The 21,330-nt window shown below is 40.0% G+C and overlaps 1 protein-coding gene across 1 annotated transcript; it reads right to left on the reverse strand.

The window, feature by feature from the left end:
- Nucleotides 1-11,389: 11,389 nt before the first annotated feature.
- On the reverse strand, nucleotides 11,390-19,435 carry LOC135463092 (uncharacterized). Its single transcript, XM_064740411.1, has 4 exons — nucleotides 19,303-19,435; nucleotides 18,662-18,784; nucleotides 13,280-13,391; nucleotides 11,390-12,022 (listed from the first exon to the last, which is right to left on the reverse strand). Exons 3-4 carry the CDS (start codon nucleotides 13,333-13,335, stop codon nucleotides 11,473-11,475), a joined length of 606 nt encoding a protein of 201 aa, XP_064596481.1. The 5' UTR covers nucleotides 13,336-13,391; nucleotides 18,662-18,784; nucleotides 19,303-19,435; the 3' UTR covers nucleotides 11,390-11,472.
- Between the last annotated feature and the right edge of the window lie 1,895 nt (nucleotides 19,436-21,330).

The following is a 21,330-nucleotide window of genomic DNA, read 5'->3' on the forward strand; positions in this document are numbered from 1 at the left end:
AATCCCACTTTTACCTCTCAGCGACATAGCAGTGATGAACATATTGGATCACACTTTTACCTCTCAGCGACATAGCAGTAACTAGCACATTAAAAGACACTTTTACTTCTGCAGAGACATAGCAGTAAAGAGCATATTGGATCACACTTTTACCTCTGTAGACACATGACAGTAATGAGTACATTTTATCAGGCTTTTACCTCTGCCGAGACATAGCAGTATGGAGCATAGTGGATCACACTTTTACCTCTCAGTGACATAGCAGTAGCGAGCACATTAAAACACACTTTTACCTCTGCAGAGACATAGCAGTAAAGAGCATATTGGAGTTTACCTCTCAATGACATAGCAGTAACGAGCACATTGAAACACACTTTTACCTCTGCTAAGACATAGCAGTAAAGAGCATGTTGGATCACAATTTTACCTCTGTATGCACATAACAGTAACAAGTATATTTTATCACGCCTTTACCTCTGCAGAGACATAGCAGTAAAGAACATACTGGATCACACGTTTACCTCTCAATGACATAGCAGTAACGAGCACATTGAAACACACTTTTACCTCTGCTAAGACATAGTAGTAAAGAGCATGTTGGATCACAATTTTACCTCTGTATGCACATAACAGTAACAAGAATATTTTATCACGCTTTTACCTCTGCAGAGACATAGCAGTAAAGAACATAGTTAATCACACATTTACCTCTCAGTGATATAGCACTATCGAGCACATTAAAACACACTTTTACCTCTGCAGACACATAGCAGTAAAGAGCAAATTGGATTACACTTTTACCTCTTAGTGACATAGCAGTGACGAGCACATTGAAACACACTTTTATCCCTTAGCGACATAGCAGTAATGAGCATATTCGATCACACTTTTACCTCTGTAGACACATAACAGCAACAGGTATATTTTATCACGCTTTTACCTCTGCACAGACATAGCAGTAAAGAGCACACTTTTACCATTAAGTGACATAGCAGTAACGAGCAGACAAAAAGCTGTAGACAAATAGCTGTAGACAAATAGCAGTGGCGACATATTGAGTTACACTTTAACTCTTCAGCGACACAGCAGTAACGAGCCTTTTGGATCAAACTGGAGTCCTCAGAGTAAGCTACAATCCAATCTACAATCGCCTGGTACTTAACAAACGATTTTATTATAAGAAGTAAAGCAGTTAGCGGCAGTTAGATTTGATCTGATGAACTCATGTTTCAATCGTGTTTCATTGTAGCCATTGATTCTACCACACGGACTACTCAGACTAAAGTACAGGATATAACCATCACTCAAGAGCCAGGTGGCGGAAACACTCCAACAGGTGTATTTACTTTAACAAATTACAAAACACTGAACATTTTTTGCAAAGTTATTGTTTGCTAAATGTGATAATACCACAGCATTTTGAATCATAATAGACCCATGGGCTATAATAAATTGTAGACAACATCGCTGTAGGCCTATTTGGTGTTTTTTTTTTCTTCTTTACCTGATTCTCCCATAGCCATGGTCCCATTGGGGTATGTAATTTATTACTACTTAAGCATTTAGATAAACAGATAGGATAGCACTATTATCATTTTTAGCATTTTAAAAACAACAGCAGCATCGACGTCTCTGCTCTGGTTTTATTCTCTACGCTAAAGTCCTTAATTAAATGTTTCGATTCAAATTTTCAACAAGCTGCATTTCGCCTTTCATACTGTCGTCGACATTTTATTGTTACTCCATATACTGTTGTCTTTAGCACACAAATCTGGCACGCTGATTCCCGTGACTGAAGCACCGGAAGAAGTCTCTACCCGACCGTCACGAGAGCGTGACAGTTCAGCAGTAGGTGAGTGCATTTGGAAAGAAAACCGATTGATACTTTTCGTTTGAACAGAGGCACATTTAGACATGGTGACAAAATGTGACATGGTTATTAACTCCGCACTGGAATTGTCGTGTTCTAATTGTTGACAGAGCTTTTAGCCTATGTTAATTTCCTTACCGTTATCCTTTAGGGCTTTTGTAATGCATATATTATGCATGTTTTCGTAATGCATAGATTACTTCTACTTTGATGAATTATCTCCCCCTTACTGTGAGTATCAGTTCAGCTGTCCATAGCTCTCAGCCTTTTGGGCTACTGTGGTGGAATTCAAACAGTCACAATGGTCATCTGGGACTAATCCGCTTTTAACAACTTTTGTAAGGTTATTCACTTCTTAATCGTTGGAATTTGCCTGTGTGCATTGAGAAGCTGACAAAGTAAGCGATACTATTTCCATTGTCCCATATATTCTAATACAGAAATAAAGGACAGACCTTTATCGTCAAGGGAGGTAAATCCTTCAAATGGGAAGTAACTTATTTATTACGAAAACAAGGAATACACGTGATGTGATGGTTCGTCCGTTTGTTACGAACCATTTTCCAAGAGCATGTTGGATTACATTTTCCCTCTGAAGAGACATTGCAGTATCGGCCATGTTGGATCACACTTTTAACTCTGTAGAGACATAGCAGTAACGGGCATGTTAAATTACAATTTGACCTCTGTGGAGACAAAGCAGTAACGAGCATGTTGGATGCTTAAAAGGCGTGCTTATTAAAAAGACAAGTAATACTAAGAAAGTCTTATGGAGTGATTGTTGTTTGCCCGCGCTGAAAAACTGTGTCAAAAAGATTTGTGATATTACTTGAAAGAAACGATTGTTTATTGAGAACCCATGAAACTTCTGAATGTCTTGTTACTGACCAGTTTAACCCACTCATGTTTTAAGGTGCAAAACCAACTGGTATAACATAGTCAAAACTCCACTATAAAAACATCTTCATTTTCGAGTTCGAACACTTTTATCTTTGAATGTAGAAAAAGTCCAGCTGTGTCCTGTGGCATTTCTAGAATTTTGTAGTTCTGTCTTTATCACAATCATTATAACATGGGCGTCTGGGAGAAGTGTCATAAAACGCAATTTGGAATGGAAGAATCATAGAGAAAAGTGACAATGTCGACGTTTTTAAACTTGAGAAGCTAATATGGGAAAAATGTGTCAATTGCGCCTCTGGAAAGAGTGAGAGAGGTCATCAGTAAATCAATTTCAGCAAACGTCGCCTAACATTTTGCATCATTTACATGACAACATAGGACTATTTTTACCTTTGAAGACAAAGAGAGTTTCAGTTCAAAGCTCCCTATTGGTTTTATGTTCAGCAGATGTGTAAGTGGCGTGGCGCCTCTGATACTAGAGCCAACACAATCAAGTGTGTTTGTTGTATCTAGTTACATGATCATATTTACCAAACAGCTTAAGAGTAAAGTCGTCAATGGCAACTACTCTTAAAGCTGGACTCCAGAGCAAGAAACAACTGTGGTTGTTGGTACATCGGTTTGCGGCAAAGGATAAACGTACAGATTTTGAACTCAACCGTTTAAAAACATGTCAGCCCAGGTGGTTAGTATGGCAGCGCGACACAATGACCCGGGAGCCTGTCGCTAATATGGTCGCTGTGTGTTCAAGTACAGCTCATAATGGTTTCAACTAGGCTGCAGTTGGGAAAATCTGCTAGCAATTTGTAGATGGCCGACTGTCTTTCCCGACCTTCGCACGTTTTCTTCCCGCCGTATTGCTGGCCGCTGTCGTATTAGTAAAATAGTCTTGAGTACGGCGTAAAAGCATCAATCAAATACACAAAAAGTAAATTAAAAACATTATAACTGTATCTGTGTTTTAATTAATGAATTAAATATCAAGTCAATTGGTAAACGTGAGCTATGGTTTCAAACAAAGACTAGTAATGCGTAGACTGGTGCTGGGTGGTTGCACGACAAAGACAGTTAATACCTACACCTCTATTACGTGTGACTTTCTGATACATATATTGTCGGCTGAGATTCAAATATTATCAACATTACATTTTCATGTGGCATTTTTTGTGAGCTTATTTTGACATCGCGCAAGAGACCTGAGTCCACAGAGTAAGCTACAATCCATCGCCTGGTACTTAACAAACAATTTTATTATAAAAGGTAAAGGAGCTACCTGCAGTAAGATTCGATCTGATGAACTCATGTTTCATTCGTGTTTCATTTTAGCCCATGACTCTACCACACGGATAACTCAGACTAAAGTACAGGCTGTAACCATCACCCAGGAGACAGGTGACGAAAAAACTCCAACAGGTGTATTTACTTAAATGTATGATTACAGAACAGTGAACAATTTTTTTTCCTAAGTGTGATAATACCACAGCATTTTGAATTATAATAGACCCATGGCCTATAATAAATTGTAAACAACATCGCCGTAGGCCTATTTGTTTTTTCTCTTCTTGATTCTGCCTAAGCCATGGTCCCATGGGGGTATGTAATTTGCTACTACTTAAGCATTTAGATAAACAGCTAGGATAAAATCCTAACTGAGGTACTTTATACACGGCATATAAATTGACATGAGGCCAAATTTCACCGGTTACGTGTGATCATTTTAAAAACAACAACAGTATCGACGTCTCTGATCTGGTTTTATTCTCTACGCTATAGTCCTTAATTAAATTTTGCGACTCAAATTTTCAACAAGTTGGATTTCGCTATTCATGTCGTCGTAACTTTAATGTTACTCCCTATACTGTTGTCTTTAGCACACAAATCTGGCACGCCGATTCCCGTGACTGAAGCACCGGAAGAAGTCTCTACCCGACCGTCACGAGAGCGTAACAGTTCAGCACTAGGTGAGTGCATTTCAAAAGAAAAACCGATTGACAAGACGACTGAAACATACCTGGGATGCTCTTCGTTTCAACAGATGCACACTTAAAAAATATATTTCCACACTCCTTAGACGTGCATGTAAATGTGACATGGTTATTAACTCTGCACTGGAATTGTCGTGTTCAAGGGAGCTAAATTATACAAATGGAAAGGAACTTATGTATACTACAGATACTAATGACATGCCTCAAAGGAACCAGGAAGCTCTGCCGAAGTGCCTTGATGAGTATTTTAGTTGAACACATGTGGATCCAAACTCTTTCATTGATGAGTATTTCAGTTGAACACAAATGATTCCCAACTCTGTCATTGATGGGTATTGCTCTGGAGTGGATTCCAGGCGGTGCCTGGTGTGACATTTAGCATTGGCAAATGTGTAGCTAAATATTTGCAGTATAGTGATCCATGTCGTAATACGTGATTTTTGTATTATCTCCTTGTCACTCATTCAGTGTTTTTTTTATTTTTTTTTTATAAGTTGTTTGCTTTTAGCTGGCTTTAAAAAAATCGTCCTTTTGGGTTTCTGATTATTAATGCTTCCACTCACTTTTCTGCTTGTAACATGCACTCTCCTTGTTTTGAGTGTTTTAACGTGGCGTTAAATACAAAAAGAAAATTCTTTATTTATCTAGCCATTTATCTGCCAGGTATTTAGAAGGACAGATTTGGTACTAAAATCTTATCGATTTTTTCTAAGATGTAAAAATGGATTTAGACTGCAGGTCTCCAACGGCTCCAACGGTTATTCCGAAAGTTACATGGCCAGGGCCCACTGTTTCAAAACTGTTTTAAGATTTAATACCAGATTTAACTTTCAGCTAAGTCTTTAATTTTGCACTTAGCCCGCAAAAATTGCGTAGCAGTATACTAAACATGGATGAAATCTGCTACTGTTATAATCTGTTTGGACAACTGCATTGGCTGCTTAATTTGCCCAAACTCATAAATACCAAATATGACCTAATATGTGAGTTAGGAAATACACTTCTGAACAACTGGGCCCAGATGTGGTGAGCTTAACAGCGATGGTTCTCAAAATAACTTAGCGAATTGGGTCCGCTAAGCTAACACCGCGTTCCCAGTTTATTAATCCATGACGTCACTTCCGAGCATTGAGAACATTTGCATAAAATGGAGGAGTGCTAAGAAATAAAATGTTTGCCTCAGAAATGAAATTATTTTTCATCATTTCTTTTGGAATATCTTTCTCCATTTTCCTTAACACCGCATGTTTCGTCCCAGATTTATAGTGAATTTGCATGTGCCCTATGCCAGTGGTAGACAAAGTAGTGAAACCTACACGTCATTTCTTTCAGTGAGTGATTCTCCTGCAACTATACCAGGAACAGACGCCCCGGATGTAACTTCGATTCAACCATCAGATGAGCATAACAACTCAAGAGAAAGTGAGAGTTGATAGCAATTATTTTTGTACATGTGGAGAATAGTGTTGTAACCGTTAGAGAAGATTGGGAATGACTAATTGGTTATCATTAGCGCTGTTCTCCAGAACAGTTCACTTGTATGAGGGCATACGGGTTTATGAGTGGAGGAAAACCTGCGTGCCCAGAGGAACTCAGAGCGCACAGGGGTACTCTGAGTGCCCCGAGGAAGCCTGAATGCCCAGAGGAACCCTGAGTGCCCAGAGGAAGCCACAGACAATATCAGTTACATGTACTTGTAACTAGCAGACCTCCTGGCGTTTAGCCGCAGCCTGGGCTGCTAGAGCTTATGCGACGGCGGCCCAGGGAAAACCCACGACCATCTGCAGGTTGCTGCAAGACCTTCTCACGTATGGCCAGCCTGACTATCATGTTGAAACAAGACCTGCCACTGCGTATGTCCATTTAGGGTTACCTCGTTTGTTCGTGTATTTATCGCTGAGATACACAATGTGCGGGCTCAACAGCAGCCTCGTGGAGCTAGGGTGACAATAAATGGTCGAACCAGTCAGAACTCGTGAGGTCAGTTGTCGCCTTTTCAAAGTCTTCTTTATGTTGTTGCGTTTGCTTGTCATCCGCGAGCATTACAATGTATCTTGGCATTTGTTGATAAGTCAACGAGGCCAACAAGATCTGACGTGGGCTGCAAGGCGGACTTTAAGACGTTTTTTCTCTTGAAAAATCTAACTTCACTTGTAGTAAATGTCGTTTTGCTGCAGATAGTGATGGACTTGTAATCGGCCTGGCTGTAGGTATTGGCGGGGCCGTTCTTCTGGTATGCATTGTACTGACTGTTGTAGTTGTACGGTAAGTAATTGAATGCATACCCAAACCTAAAGCACTCCTAAAAGGTTATGAATGTAAGATAATTACAAAAGAATATAGCATGGGGAGCAAACCAAGCCAAAAAAAAAAACAAAAAAAAAAAACAACACAGAAACGACTGTGTGATAGTTGGAAAATTGGCCTACGCAAAGCCGGGGACACACTAAGCGGACTTTTTCGCTCGTACATGCGTATTTTGTGAATTTCTATATAACCGCTCAGTGTCCCATGCCGGGGAAGGCGTATTTCGTAGACGATCCTGTTTGTCCCGTCTGTATCAAGCATGTCAGATACTCGCAAAGAAATACCCCGGCGAATTTACTGTGTCCGCGTAGAGTGTCAGCTCCAGCTGTTTTCAGCGATCGAGATGGTCGAGCTGACAAATCAAACACCACGGAACTGTGTTGAACTGTGACATTTTGTTAGTTGCTGATGTTTTAATATCGTCAGCATATTTCGAGGGCGATTAAGTTTCCTACCGGCGCAAAAAAAAAAAAAAAAAACCCGCCTAGTGTTTTCCTGGCTTAACCAGTGAAATCTGATTTCCTGTCAGTTTACTTCCGTCAGAGCTGTAATCCAACTCTTCCTCTTAAGGTCTAGGTAGAAGCAACTCAGGCAGAACTTAGCACCTTGATTTAGGCAGAAATAGATGAAAAAGTTTAACGAAAATGCAACCATGTTAACTAAAACTCATTGCACGTCATTTGCCCAGAATTGCTCCAAACGTTGCATTACAAATGTAGCGTTCGAAATGTTTTCTCACAGGTGTGGAAATTGCAGGTGTCACGATGGCAACGCTGGGGTACCAACATCCCGGAAATGTTCAGGAGTAACTGACACAATCTATCCACCTTCGGCAGGTCTGCCAGATATAGTGAACGAACGTGCTCATTTCCGGCGTAGTATAAATGGGAACAGTCACGTGGTGTTCCACGCCGGAAACTTGGATTCAACCCTAACCAACGATACGCGTGGTGTTTATAGCTTGGCAGGTCAACTCGAAGACACCGGGAGTCTCGAAACAAACGGAGTGTATTCGACCCCCAACATGTGTGTCGCAGATACTGCAGCGAAGTCACCCGTTTTTTCCAACGGCTCGATGTACGACATGTTGAGTAAACAGAGCGTGGTTCCATCCGCCGCCTCTGCGCATCCCACAGTAAACAACACCTTGTATGACACGAATTGCAGACTGGTCAATGACAGAGAAAGAAATATTCAGCCCGGATCCACCGGAACCGGAAGAATTTTTTGGACCGATGACGTCCGGGAGAACACAACCTATGATTCAATTAGAACAACAGACAGAGCGCCAGAAGATTTTTCCTTTTTAGGGCAACGAAAGAATCGTGTTGATTATCCTTACGATAAGCTCCAACTGCCGAAGGTATAACTTCTCGGCAATACAAGATATCCCAACATGTGACTGGATAAGAAGGTTTGCAGCCTAGATTTCTTGAGTAGCTGATGTCTCTTCTTCCTTTTATTATGTTTTGTTTGTTTCATGTTGTAAAGTTACTTGCTACATGTATATTTTATCCACGCTGTTAAACTTTACTTAATGTCGACGAAGCCCTTGTTGTAAAGGGTATGCCTTTTGTAGTTATTTGAGCCTAACTCTATTGGACGGAGGTAATACATAAACTTACCGTAAATTGTATGTTATTTTATATCATATGCCAGTCGAGGCGAAGTGTTCTTGCTTCATCTCGCTTTTCAGATGGTTATTCTTTTGTTAGCTGTGACAATCTGTAATATTTTTTTGGCTACAAATTCCTCGTTTCTTTGTTAAATTTTCGGCTCATCTGGAACAATGTATGCTGTTTTGTTTATAACTGATTCCTAAGTACGCCTTTCGACGTTGGCTTTCCAGTGCATGAGCGTAGTGTTGAGTGTTGGGAGTAAATGTAGAGGAGTAAATGTCTTAGTGAAAAATGGAGAGGAAATGAGTTTGGGAGTGGGGGGGGGGGGGGGGGGGGTGCAGCGGTGATTGCTCATTGTTTCAATTACAATATGCCAGTCATGGTTATTTTAAGATTATCAAATTAATTAGGTCTTACTCAAATAGTGGTGTGTACTTTACTCTGCAACAAGAAGTGACTGAGCACATTTTAAACTTTTTAGAGCAAAAAATTTTGATTGTAGCTCTGTTTACATTTTAGACTTAAGTGTCAGGACGTTTGACACATATGGGCCCTGACACGCTGGTTGTCAGCAATAGATGGTAACACAGATATACATAGATGACGTCGTGTCGATGTCATTGGGTGACTTTGTATACTATACATGTCCACACAGACGCAGTTAAAACAATATACTAAGAGAAAAGAAAATATTTCTTTGTTTTTATTTACCATTTCATTTCATTTCATTTCATTTTATGTATTATTTCGGACAACCAAAAAAAATTTATTGTTAAACCCTCTTTACACGTATTGGAATTCGTCACTCTTTGGGCCCAAATCTTCATTTTAAGTTTGAACGCGGCATAATAGTTCGCGCGTCTGCCTCGAAGTTGAAAGAGGGGGTTAGCACGCCAGGAGGGCCCAATGACCCAGGTGCCTCTCACCAGTTCGGTAGTGGTGAGTTCAAAGCTTATGTTTGCTTCCTCTCGGGCCGTAAGTGGGAAGAACTTTCCAGCAGCCTGCGAATAGTCGTGGGTTTCCCCGGAGCTTTGTCCGGTTTCCTCCTGTCATAATGGTGACCGCTGTCGTATAAGTGAAATATTCTTGAGTATGGCGTAGTAAATAAATAAATCGAAGTCAAGACACGCGGGATTAAAAACCCGGTCGGCTAATACCAAACAATGAAAAAAAAAACTGTACTTTGTGATGCTTGACGCTCAGCACTGAGGGGTTAGAGCAAGGAAACAGGGCCCACTTTGAAAGTACGATAATGGCATATATATGACAATGGTATGGCAATGGTGACGTACAAAATATCGTACGACAAATGTACGATAAAAATGTGATGTCACACCAGATTGGATCGAAGATGCCACCGTACATAAAAGTTAAATGCCATGTTAAGGCAAGTCAAAAAATCAAACAAACAAAAACGTAAAAAAACAAAAACAACGATATATCGAAACAATTTTTAGTACAGTTTTGCAAGGCTCTGACTTTGTCACAACTCTTATGTTGGCTTTGACGACACACTCGTGATTTTTTTACGCTAGCGGGCAATGTTAACAATAAAAGAATCAATAAATTATTGTGGTTTTGCGCCAAATTGGCAGTATTTCCGCCATATCGTGGCGAGGAAACCGGAGTGCTCCAGGAAAACCACTGACCTTTGCCCAGCTACTGACAAACTTTCTCACGAATGATGTATATGTACGCTTGTTCGCCATATTTCTGGAAGAAAATTAATCTTCCGCAAGCACTAGACCGAGCATCCTGTCATGTGAGCGTCGTTCACTGTTTATCGTCACCAACGTCACGGGAACAGTAAAACTGAGAAATGTACAAACTTCCTTTCTCATGCAGGTTTGACCCTGCACCCACGTCCACCCACAAATCAGTACAGTATAAGAATGAAAGACTACAAAGAGGATCGAGGCTTTCATTTTGGTAAATCGCACGTGTATATTTATGTATGTCAAAATATAGATTTGTCAAAAAGGGAGAGTTTACCGAAATGAGAGCTTTCACTCCCATTAATACATTAAACGTTGAATTACTACGTTACCAATTGTTCATGTGAAATCAGGGACAAAAGTATACACAAAATAGTATAACACTGTCATCAAAAGAGGCATTCCCATGTATGTATACTTCTGTTTAACGTTGCACGTAGTCGTTTTTCAGTCATGTGAGGACAAATCAGTGGGTGTGTGTACATACACCGTGTCTCCTTGTGGCTGGGCGAGTCCATGCCGTCACACTGCTGTCGCCAATGAAGTGCCATGCCAAACAGAATATCACACTCCACCTAGCCATATCATACTGCCTGAGAAATAACCAGTCCTGTTTCCTTGCTGTAACTTCTCACTGCCGAGCGTCAAGCGAGGTAACAAAAGGTATCATGTTCAAAGCATTTGGTATAACACGACACAGGTATGATCCAAGATGTCCCGAATTTTAGGTGGCCGATCGATCTATTAGGCCAACAGAGCAGTCAAACATTCGTCTGCCTGGCCTCAACCAAAATTGGGGATAATTAACTGTATCAGTAATGGTCAGGACCATTTTTTCAAAACAACTGTCGGCATAATCTACCGAGGAACATAGGCATCGTATACACTCAGCATTTATGTGGAGAGAAGCAGTCAGCAGTTTTCAATAATGACGGAGAAACCTTACAAACAGACTGACAGACCGCAACAGTAACACAGCGTCACAAAAAAAAATGAATTTAGACTTTTTTCTTGGCTTACAATCGATTATCGTACTCATTTTTGTACCCTACACACTACCCTAAACCATCCAAATTTTAGTTCACCTCATACAGAGTGTTATAATCGTCAGGTTGAACGAGTTCATTCGTTGACAGCTTCACATTTTGTGTGGACAAAGTTTTATAATCGTCAGGCTGAACCGAGTAATCAGTCGCAGCATTCACGTTTGGTCTACACAATATGTCGTACGTAGAACTTCCACCCTGATTCTCACATGACTGAGCTAATGTTTTCCCTTTTTGCTTTTCCTTGTTTGCGGGTATGTGATGGTTTGAATACAGCTCCCTGTGGACATCTGGCTGAGGGAATCGTGGCAAGGCTTCCTCAGTCGTGTTAGTGTAGATAACACTAATATCCGCGTCTGAGTTCAAAAGCGCATGCGCCGTAACTTCGCCGTTCTCGTATGTGGTTCCAGTGGGTCGCACAACGTCTGATGAGAGGCGCTGACTTCCGGACTGTGTGATTGCTGAGTCATCCCCTTCGTCTTCCGGCAATGAAAGATTAACGGCATCAACTCTACCAGTGTCAGTTCGTAAATCCTTCCCGAATGTTGCTCCATCTGTTTTCCGCCGCCGTTTTCGCTTCCTATTTCAAGAAAAACAGACGGTAAAATTGTGTTTTGAAGTGAAATCGACAATTGCTTCTCTATTCATTGATCTCTCAGCAATTGTGCAAGTCAAAGCTCTTCGCTTCGACCGGTCGCGGCCTCCATTAGAACTGTTGCTAGTTTGGATGCAGCCTTAAGTCAAGAGGTTTTCGAGGTACATGAAGAACGTTGTGGTTTATTGCTCGCACCCCAGTTTCCTCTATTCATAAAACTGTCCGCCGTTTCATGTTAACTATTCTTATTGTAGCCCGCTACAGTGCAAATCTCTAATTTCCCGTGGTATCTTTAACACATATATTCTTCTCACACTGACGCCGCCCCGCTGACGGCGCAGTGGTACTTGGCGTTATTTAAAGTACCTAATGTGTTCCACTTTGAACTTCTGCAGACATAATATTGCGCCCATACGAATGCATTTTGCACTCAGATTGGACAAACAGGTAGTCCGATAACCCCTTTTTTTCTACCTAATGTTCGTCATGATGATTTCAAATAAATGTTCCAACTTTAACAAAGATCTGAGTGTTAAAAATGTAGTGAAAATGTTTACATATATCACAGTGATAATGTAGTGCAATTGTATATAGCATCTTTGAGGAAAAAGTAAAATATGGAGTTATTTTAAATGGTACGTGGTGTATTTCGGAGACCCGCATTTTCTCTTTCATTCACTTATTCAAGGTCCCTTTTCTTATTACAGTGTGTAACTCTGTTTCAATCCGGAAGTTTTGACACTTGAGGCTGTGACATCGTGGTGACGTTCCTTTGTGACCATCCCTTGACGTTAAGGGGCGTTTATTAACGGGCGGGTATATTTGATAGTTTATATTCAAAATTGAGTATTCACATTTAGTTTAGTGGAGCATTTGAGGTGGTGAATCCCTTGTGATCCACTGTGAAAACTTTTCAATATTGTATACACTAGCTATGTTAAAATTTACTTATTAGTCATCGCATGGAGTTCAACGATGACAGCTCAGCAAAAAAGGACGACGTTGTTTACATTCGTGTATCACGTGAACCGTCATCTCCAGAGTCATGTTCACGATCAAATAGGTTAATGCCAGAAATTCTATAAAATCTATGTAAAGGGGCACTTTAAATAAATTAGCATTCGGACAGGTATGACACAATCTAAAATTCCCAAAGTGCTCTTGAAAGAAACTTTGTAACTGGTTCAAACAAGTTAACCATTTGTTCACTAGTGATTTATTTACTGAGTGAATAGTGCTTACCTTGCACAAAATATACCAACAAAAACAAGCACCACCAGAATGACACCCCCAGTCATTCCCAAGGGCAAAGTTGTCGTCAGAGGTTCGGAAGCTGTCGCCAGGGGCACGGAAGCTGTCGAGGGCAAACATTGGAAGGATTAATATGCAGCAAGTTAGTTAGAATTAAATGTGATGCATGATTTTTAAACGGTTTGCTTTAATAACCTATTTCTGGGTCATTGCTGTGTTGCTTTTTGTTTTCTTAAGTTGATGGCTACTTAAAGGAGAACAGCAGCAAAATTTTCTTCAATTTTGGGGGTAGAATAGACTTCGTCTTTGTGTTTGTCGTGTAAGCCGATTCCGCTGAACTGTGTTTCGTGCCGAGTCAAATACCAAGAATGCACAGAATTCGAGGAATTTGACGAGGTGTTAAAGTTTGTTCTACCCCCTAAAATGAAGAAAATAAGTCACAATTCCATGCTAGTTTTTGCCGCCGTTCTCCTTTACTCCCTCAGCAGAGGTCATGCATTTTGGACCAATCAACGGCAAGCTTTGGCCATTGCAGGATACTTCACAGCTGCGAATCTATGACGGCGTGTTTTACTCTTGCGTGATGTTGCAATGTAAAAGTTTACAATACTTATATTATGACGTCATTCAGCTGAGCTTAGAGTGGAACGTCATGAAACAAATGTTTCTCTTCAACGCCATGGCATCTGGGTGTGAAATATCAAAAATGTCAACAACAAAAAAGCGAGGTCTGTAAACTGTGCCATGTAACACTTTTATCACTAAACGAAATGTCGACAGTTCTGCATTAATTAAAGCATGAAAATAAACCTAACAAGTACATTTAAACAAACTTAAATTCTTTTAGAAATAAACAGCGGAATTGTAATTTATCTGATATTGTTCCGGGAGGATGTGGGATCGACTACTAAAAATAATATAAGCATGATGTCATTTATCATATTGTTCAATCATGTGCCTGATAATCCAAACAGTAAATATTCAGGCACTTGACCTTCTACCCAGCCACGCTAATGTGTATAACGTTGTTAAACTAGGGTTATTTTGTCCTCAAGCCGGCCACTACATATCCGGGAGAAACTCCGTGTTAAAGGATAGAATACCAATGCTATGTTCCACCGTCGGACAGACAGAACGATCAGCTATGAGATTGCTCTGATGTTACATGCAGGGTTTGCTAAATTTCGCTCGACCAAGGATGGCCCCCAATCAACATCAGTGCGCACTCCACTTAAAAAGATGATTCACTTGCCGTGGCAGTTTATCACGGCGTTTGAGACAAATGTATTCATCAAATACCTTTACAGGGACTATAATTCACAGACACTTATGTTCCGTACCTCTTCGTCTGTCGGTTTACGGCATAGGTCCGCCATTATACTTGTCGGTGCTCAGACCCACTATATTCAGAGCCTAAACATATCTGAAAAGAATCCGTAACTGCAATCCCGGCTACTAATAAGCGAGACCTCAGTCCAAGCATGGGAAGGAATAACAACACTCTGCCAGAGTTAAAAAAAAAATAAAAAATAATAAATAAAAAAAACATCTCACAACAACACGTTTCCATCCGAAATCGTAACGGTGATTTTTTTTTTGTGGCGAGTGTAGGGAAATTATCTCCCATTTATCATTTTGTAAATAAGGTGCACAAAAATATGAACTAGGACATTTCTTTCAGCCATATGCCTTGGAATGAATATATTTTTTTGGAAATTTCAAAGCCATGCGAGGTAACAAATTTGTATACATATCAAACTTATAATTTCGCCTCGGTAGTGTAAGGTGGTACGCGCGATACTGTTTCACGTAAGGTGTACAATTTAGCAATTTTTTTATTTTTTATTTTAACATTGGATGATAATTGTCACAAGAAGCTCTACTACTCCAACGGTAATGCTATCCACCGTCGTATAAGTAAAATAAGGCGTAACACACTTAAACAAATAAGTATCTTTAAGGGCTTGCAATAAGGCTATATAGTGAATTTCTTGTCTTAGTTACCCTACGTATTATGTGTATTTCTGTTGACAGAATGGCCAGAATGGTCATTTGATTGGTGTTTTTAGCCGGTGTTGTATAAGTGAAATTTTCCCGAGTACACCATAAATCAAGCCGCCGTTGTATAAGTGAAATTTTCCCGAGTACACCATAAATCAAGCCGCCGTTGTATAAGTGAAATTTTCCCGAGTACACCATAAATCACCACTGAAATAAACAAAACATGATCATTCTTAATAGAGAAAAAATACATCCACCGACTACACCGAGGGGCTTTTAACTACATTCTGAGACCAAGAGGTTATCTCAATATAAAGGTATAAAATACCTGAAAATAAAAGTATAACAGTGAAAGCCGGCGAATGAGTACACATAATCTGTGAAATCCCACATGATGTCAATTAAGCTCGGTTAAGGTTTTATTTAGTCAATGTAAATTCTGAAATGGTAGCATATATTCAAAACGTTGTGCGTAAAAGAGGGAAAGAAACTAGGAGAAATACACCATATAGGGCTCTGGGGTATCATCATTGTATGCAACAGCCTATGTGCAGGTTACTTGTATATGTATATGCAATTGCCGTATATTAAGTCACAGTAGCCACAATGTGGCTGAAATATTTCCACTGACGCGTTAAGGTAGATCATTCATTATGCGGTTATTCTGATGTCAAGTCGTTTTGTTGTCAATCACTTTTAATATGTGCCCCTGTGCAGATTGGAATGTTAAGCTGTGTGGCCTACATTAAAGATGTATTTAATTTGGTAATATCGGTACTCTAATTACGGTATTTATCTTCAACGCATCCGAATTGGTCACAATCTGTTCTCGTATGCACATGTTCACAATGGCATGTTTAGGTACCCTGGGTGTTGATACACCCAGAATTGTTACCACATATGGCTGATCTTGCACTGCATTCGTCCATATCTGACCATTTAAATATGCATGTGAAGACTACAATATCGATAGTAGAACCAGAGCAGTGACGACAATGTGATAGTCACACAGCATCGGTAGTAGAACCAGAGCAGTGACGACAATGTGATAGACACACAGCATCGGTAGTAAAACCAGAGCAGTGACGACAATGTGATAGACACACAGCATAGAGAGCAAAATCAGAGCAGTGACGACAATGTGATAGACACACAGCATAGAGGGTAAAACCAGAGCAGTGACGACAGTGTGATAGACATACAGCATAGAGAGTAAAATGAGAGCAGTGACGACAGTGTGATAGACATACAGCATAGAGAGTAAAATGAGAGCAGTGACGAAAATGTGATAGACACACAGCATCGGTAGTAAAACCAGAGCAGTAACGACATTGTGATAGACACACAGCATAGAGAGTAAAATCAGAGCAGTGACGACAGTGTGATAGACATACAACATCGGTAGTAAATCCAGAGCAGTGACGACAATGTGATAGACACACAGCATCGGTAGTAAAACCAGAGCAGTGACGATAATGTGGTAGACACACAACATCGATAGTAAAACAAGAGCAGTGACGACAGTGTGATAGTTGCACGGCATAGAGAGTAAAACCAGAGCAGTGACGACAGTGTTATAGTTGGCAAATTGTCACACGTAACCAGTAAAACTAGGGCAGTGACGACAGTGTGACAGTTGGCCAGTGATTGTACACAATGGGTGAAAACTAAAGAAAATTTACGTCAGTCAGTATTTTATTCTTGATCATATTACAGTTCTGAATCCCAGAATTCAGGCTGTTATATTAAATAAAGTTTGTTACCTCCTATGGGTTTGCCTCATTACAAATGTGTTGTCTAATTCTGATTTTAGCCAAAAATGATGCTCTATAGTACACGCTTTCAGAACCCTTTGGCGTTATCTCATTGCACCTCTCTTAATTCAAACAGCCCTGATATAGAAGATAAACACTTTGCCGATGCCAATGTCATAAGTCGCGGCGTAAGAATTTGTACATTATAGCTACTTTTGATATTGTGTGAAGAGTTCATAAAACTTATATACTAAGATAAAATAGCATGATTGTTTTTTCCAGATCACTTGCTTGTACAAGTTATATGACGACACATTGTTTATCCATAAAAATTTGTTTGTCTACAAAACACTCAGTTATTTCTTGTGAATGCACCACTGAAGATATCCCTAATCACGAGCAGTTTTTACTTTACTTACATGGAACTTCTGGGTTAGAAAAAGGAAGTGAATAAAACGTTCCTGGACTGAGCTTTTTGTTGCTTTTTATTTGAAGCACACATCCCTTTTTGCCTCAGGTAGACTTTACCGTTACGATAGGGTTATCATCGCGTGGCTATTTCCACACAAACTGCATATACAGAAGCCACTGTCTTTGAGAACACTTTTATTACATGTATACATTGACCAGATAAACATGTATGGAAAATCGAAACATTTTTTTTTTAACTTTGCCTACTGCATTGCTCCATTAGAAAATTTCATACAATGTCACAAAGTCTATCATGTTTCTCTTGGAACAAGAATCACGTGACAATGGCGTAATTACATCAATCGCGTTTATTAGTACCCTTTACAGACATTTAGCACACATCGTCCTTTTTTTTTCTCTTTTCTCACCGCGCTCAACCTATCAATCGACAGGATTCTCCCACAGTACCCATGGTAGATAGTACCCTATGACAGTTTCATTTTCTGTAATGGCACTTGTTCATTTTGATACTTTGTTGCTCGACAACGACGGTATGTGCTAAATGTTTGCTAAACGTAATGTTGCATACTCCTCGACAGACATGGGATAATCTATGCATAAAGCATAACAATACATCGTGTTTTACACATAGTTTTGCACTGTGACCTTGCGATGCCATCATATGACTAGACCAGTATAAATAGACAAGGGGTATGACCCAGTAATATGTGATTAAAATTCATATATGGAAGCCGATAAGGGACTTTCTATAGCTCTCTTAGCAACATCGATGTCTCGCTACTTCGCAATCTCTACATCCTTGCTTCGCCACATTGCTGCTAGCTACGTCGCTCTCCCCCTAATTCTCGGTGGCGCTACCTTGCCACTAGCTACGTCGCTGTTTGTCCATCACGCTGTCTCTCTTTGTCGCTGTCTCGCTACCTTCAGGCTAGGTACCTGTCTAACTCTACGTCTGGCCACACCTCTGTCTTGCTTTCTGTCTCTCAATCCCGTTAACTCTCTGTTTTGTCACCTCGCCGTGTCTCTACCTCGCGGTCTATCTATCTGTCTGACCGGCTACGTCGCTGTTTGGACACCGCGCTAATTCGCTACCTTTTTGCTAGCTACCTCTCTATCCCTCTCCCTGGCTGGAAAAAGACAATATCCATCAGTAAGGAATGCTATATGCTTCCATAACCCAACTCACCAAGGCAATGACCGAATGGACTTCTGACGAATCCGCGAGAGCACTCGCAAGATGCAGATTCAGCAGAGGTTGTTACACACGTGGTATTAGCTGGACAAGTTGGGTCACTTACTCCACATAATTCTGCAAAGAAAAAGCTTGTAAAATTTTCACACGCACAACACACATGTATACACATATACAGGCTGATTCTTCCAGGCTATCAGATATGCGCTTGTTATCAAATATGGAAAACTAAATCAAAGTAGTAATAAAAAGGAAGAAATAATTATGTAGATGACAATAGGTACAAATAATAAACCCATTCACAGTATACGCGGAACAGATAAAGGAATCTCATAAATTCTTTATACATGCGCGTTTGTCCTCGGTTTGATTAGAAAACTCAACCCAAATGAATATATACATTTTCGCTTTGACTTTGGTTACAATTCATGCAGTGTCGTCTGCTCTTTGGAATGGTCATAGCTTACCAGTGAAACAAAAACTGGTTAAACTATAATCGTGCAATCTGTTAATTTCCAATAAAATCGAGTAACTGTTAACCAGCCAATCGGCAAGGCAAATCACAAAATGTATCAATCGAAAACATTATATTTATCCCCTATGAACAGTACAACGGAGAAAGAATTTTTACTCACTTTTACACCATACCAGAACGGCTGTTAGCCCTAGCTTTATATGGCGGGCGTGGCCATTTTCACAAACACAAACCCCTTCACAAGACGCCGCATATCCACAAATGAACGGACCACACGTGGTAGCTAAAGTCTCGTCTGTATCAAATATACACACATTTATTTATTCATTTAATTATTTATTTATTTGATTGGCGTTTTCCCCCAGTACAGAATATTTCACGTTTACGAACGCGGGCAGCATATGGAGGGAGGAAACCGGTAAACATACACACATGGACTGATGTTAACTGCGATATCATGGGACACAAACTACCCGTAATTAGTTACGGGAAAAATATTGTAGAGATTCGCCTATATTCAGCTGTTGTAAAATCAATCATATTCGCTACCAAAATTGCGTTTAGCCAGTGTAATGTAACAACCCAAGCTCTTACACATTGCCATGTCGAACGTTGCCATGGCATGTCGGGTGACGTCATACTTATTCAAAGGCAAGTTGCATGCTGGAGAACGGGCGTGGAGAGTAATTTGTTTTACAATGGCTGCACCAACATGCGGTTAGAACAAACTCCACGCAGTAACACAGTCTACACTACTGTTTCTGCGAATAAACAACATGGCTTTAATTTCCTAATACCCATCTTTAAATCCACACCGCCATGAGACCATAAACTAAAGGAGGTAAAACGAATTGCATTTATTTATGTTATATTATACTAAAAACATATAAACAAATTGAACTTCCCCAATGTCCAGCATGCCACTGGTTTTTGAATAACTATGAGGTCACCCAAGGCGATGGATTCTTGCTCATGGACTTTAACATTATGAATTTGAAAAATGTGTCCTAACTGCATTTTCTCTGTAATAATATAGACTTCCAACATATCCATGTGTAGACTCTGTGTAGTTACGTTTTGTTGAATATGTAAGGCAATTTCGATAATGAGTACGACAGACTTTACACGGAGCTGGATAAAGGCGACTCGCTAAATGAAATAGACTATGTTCAAGTAATACAATTATCTGTTTTATAATTGTTTACACTTTGTTATTTTAAAGAAATCTATTCTAGAAGTTTTTTGGCAAAGCACTTAAACGATTATCCCAAATATCGAAAAGTGCCAACCTCGTACATGAATGTGTGCGTGTTTCAGTTTAAAATAGATAATAATGTCGCATTATAACTTTATGGCAAACTTTAGATCTATTTATTTTGCTTGATTGGTGTTTTACACCGTACTTAAGAAAATCTGACTCATACGACCAGCATTGTCGTGGGAGGAAACCAGGCACAGCCTGGGTGTAATCCACGACCATTCACGGATTATCAACCCATTCCATTGTACCAATATCAGTCTTAAAGTAAAGTTCTCACAAACAAAGATGTTTCATCCACATACAATAATCAAATCTCTCTGGCCATACGTGGGCAGGTCTGCAACAACCTAGCTCTCTGTAGAAAACTATTTAAATATCTTTAACTCATTGACTCCGACAGCTCCCTGCAGCCGCCAGTAGGCTACAGCGGCGGGCTTCAGCCGTGTCTGCCTTCCGCCCGAGCAGGCGTCAGCGATCAGCCTCAACGGCCTTACTCGCTTCTGTGTGAGATTACGTTGTAACGGCGAGTGACCCAGAGCATTTTTCTATCTTAGCATTCTACAGATTGTTGATTTTTGTCATTTATGTTTATTCTACGTAATCTTGTAAAATATTAGTGTGGTTGTGGACGTACATTCATAAAGACATCTATAAAATGGGATTATCGAACTGAACATTCACAGAAAATGCGACACCAGCGAAAGGTATCGTATTTTTGGAGGTGGTGATAGCGGAATTCCTGTACATAACCCCCGCTTTTCTGAATAAAAGTACTTGTTTCTAAGTCATCAAACTATGAGGAAATACAGAGAAACCAGTTATTTATCGTGGGTTTGTTGAAGTGGTGAATAGAGCCGTACTATAGTCAGACGTTTTCTCACTTCAGCTACGCAAAAATACCAAAACATTTTGCCGCCGAATGCATTC

This window comes from Liolophura sinensis, chromosome 2 (genome assembly GCF_032854445.1).
Source record: "Liolophura sinensis isolate JHLJ2023 chromosome 2, CUHK_Ljap_v2, whole genome shotgun sequence".
NCBI lineage: Eukaryota > Metazoa > Mollusca > Polyplacophora > Chitonida > Chitonidae > Liolophura > Liolophura sinensis.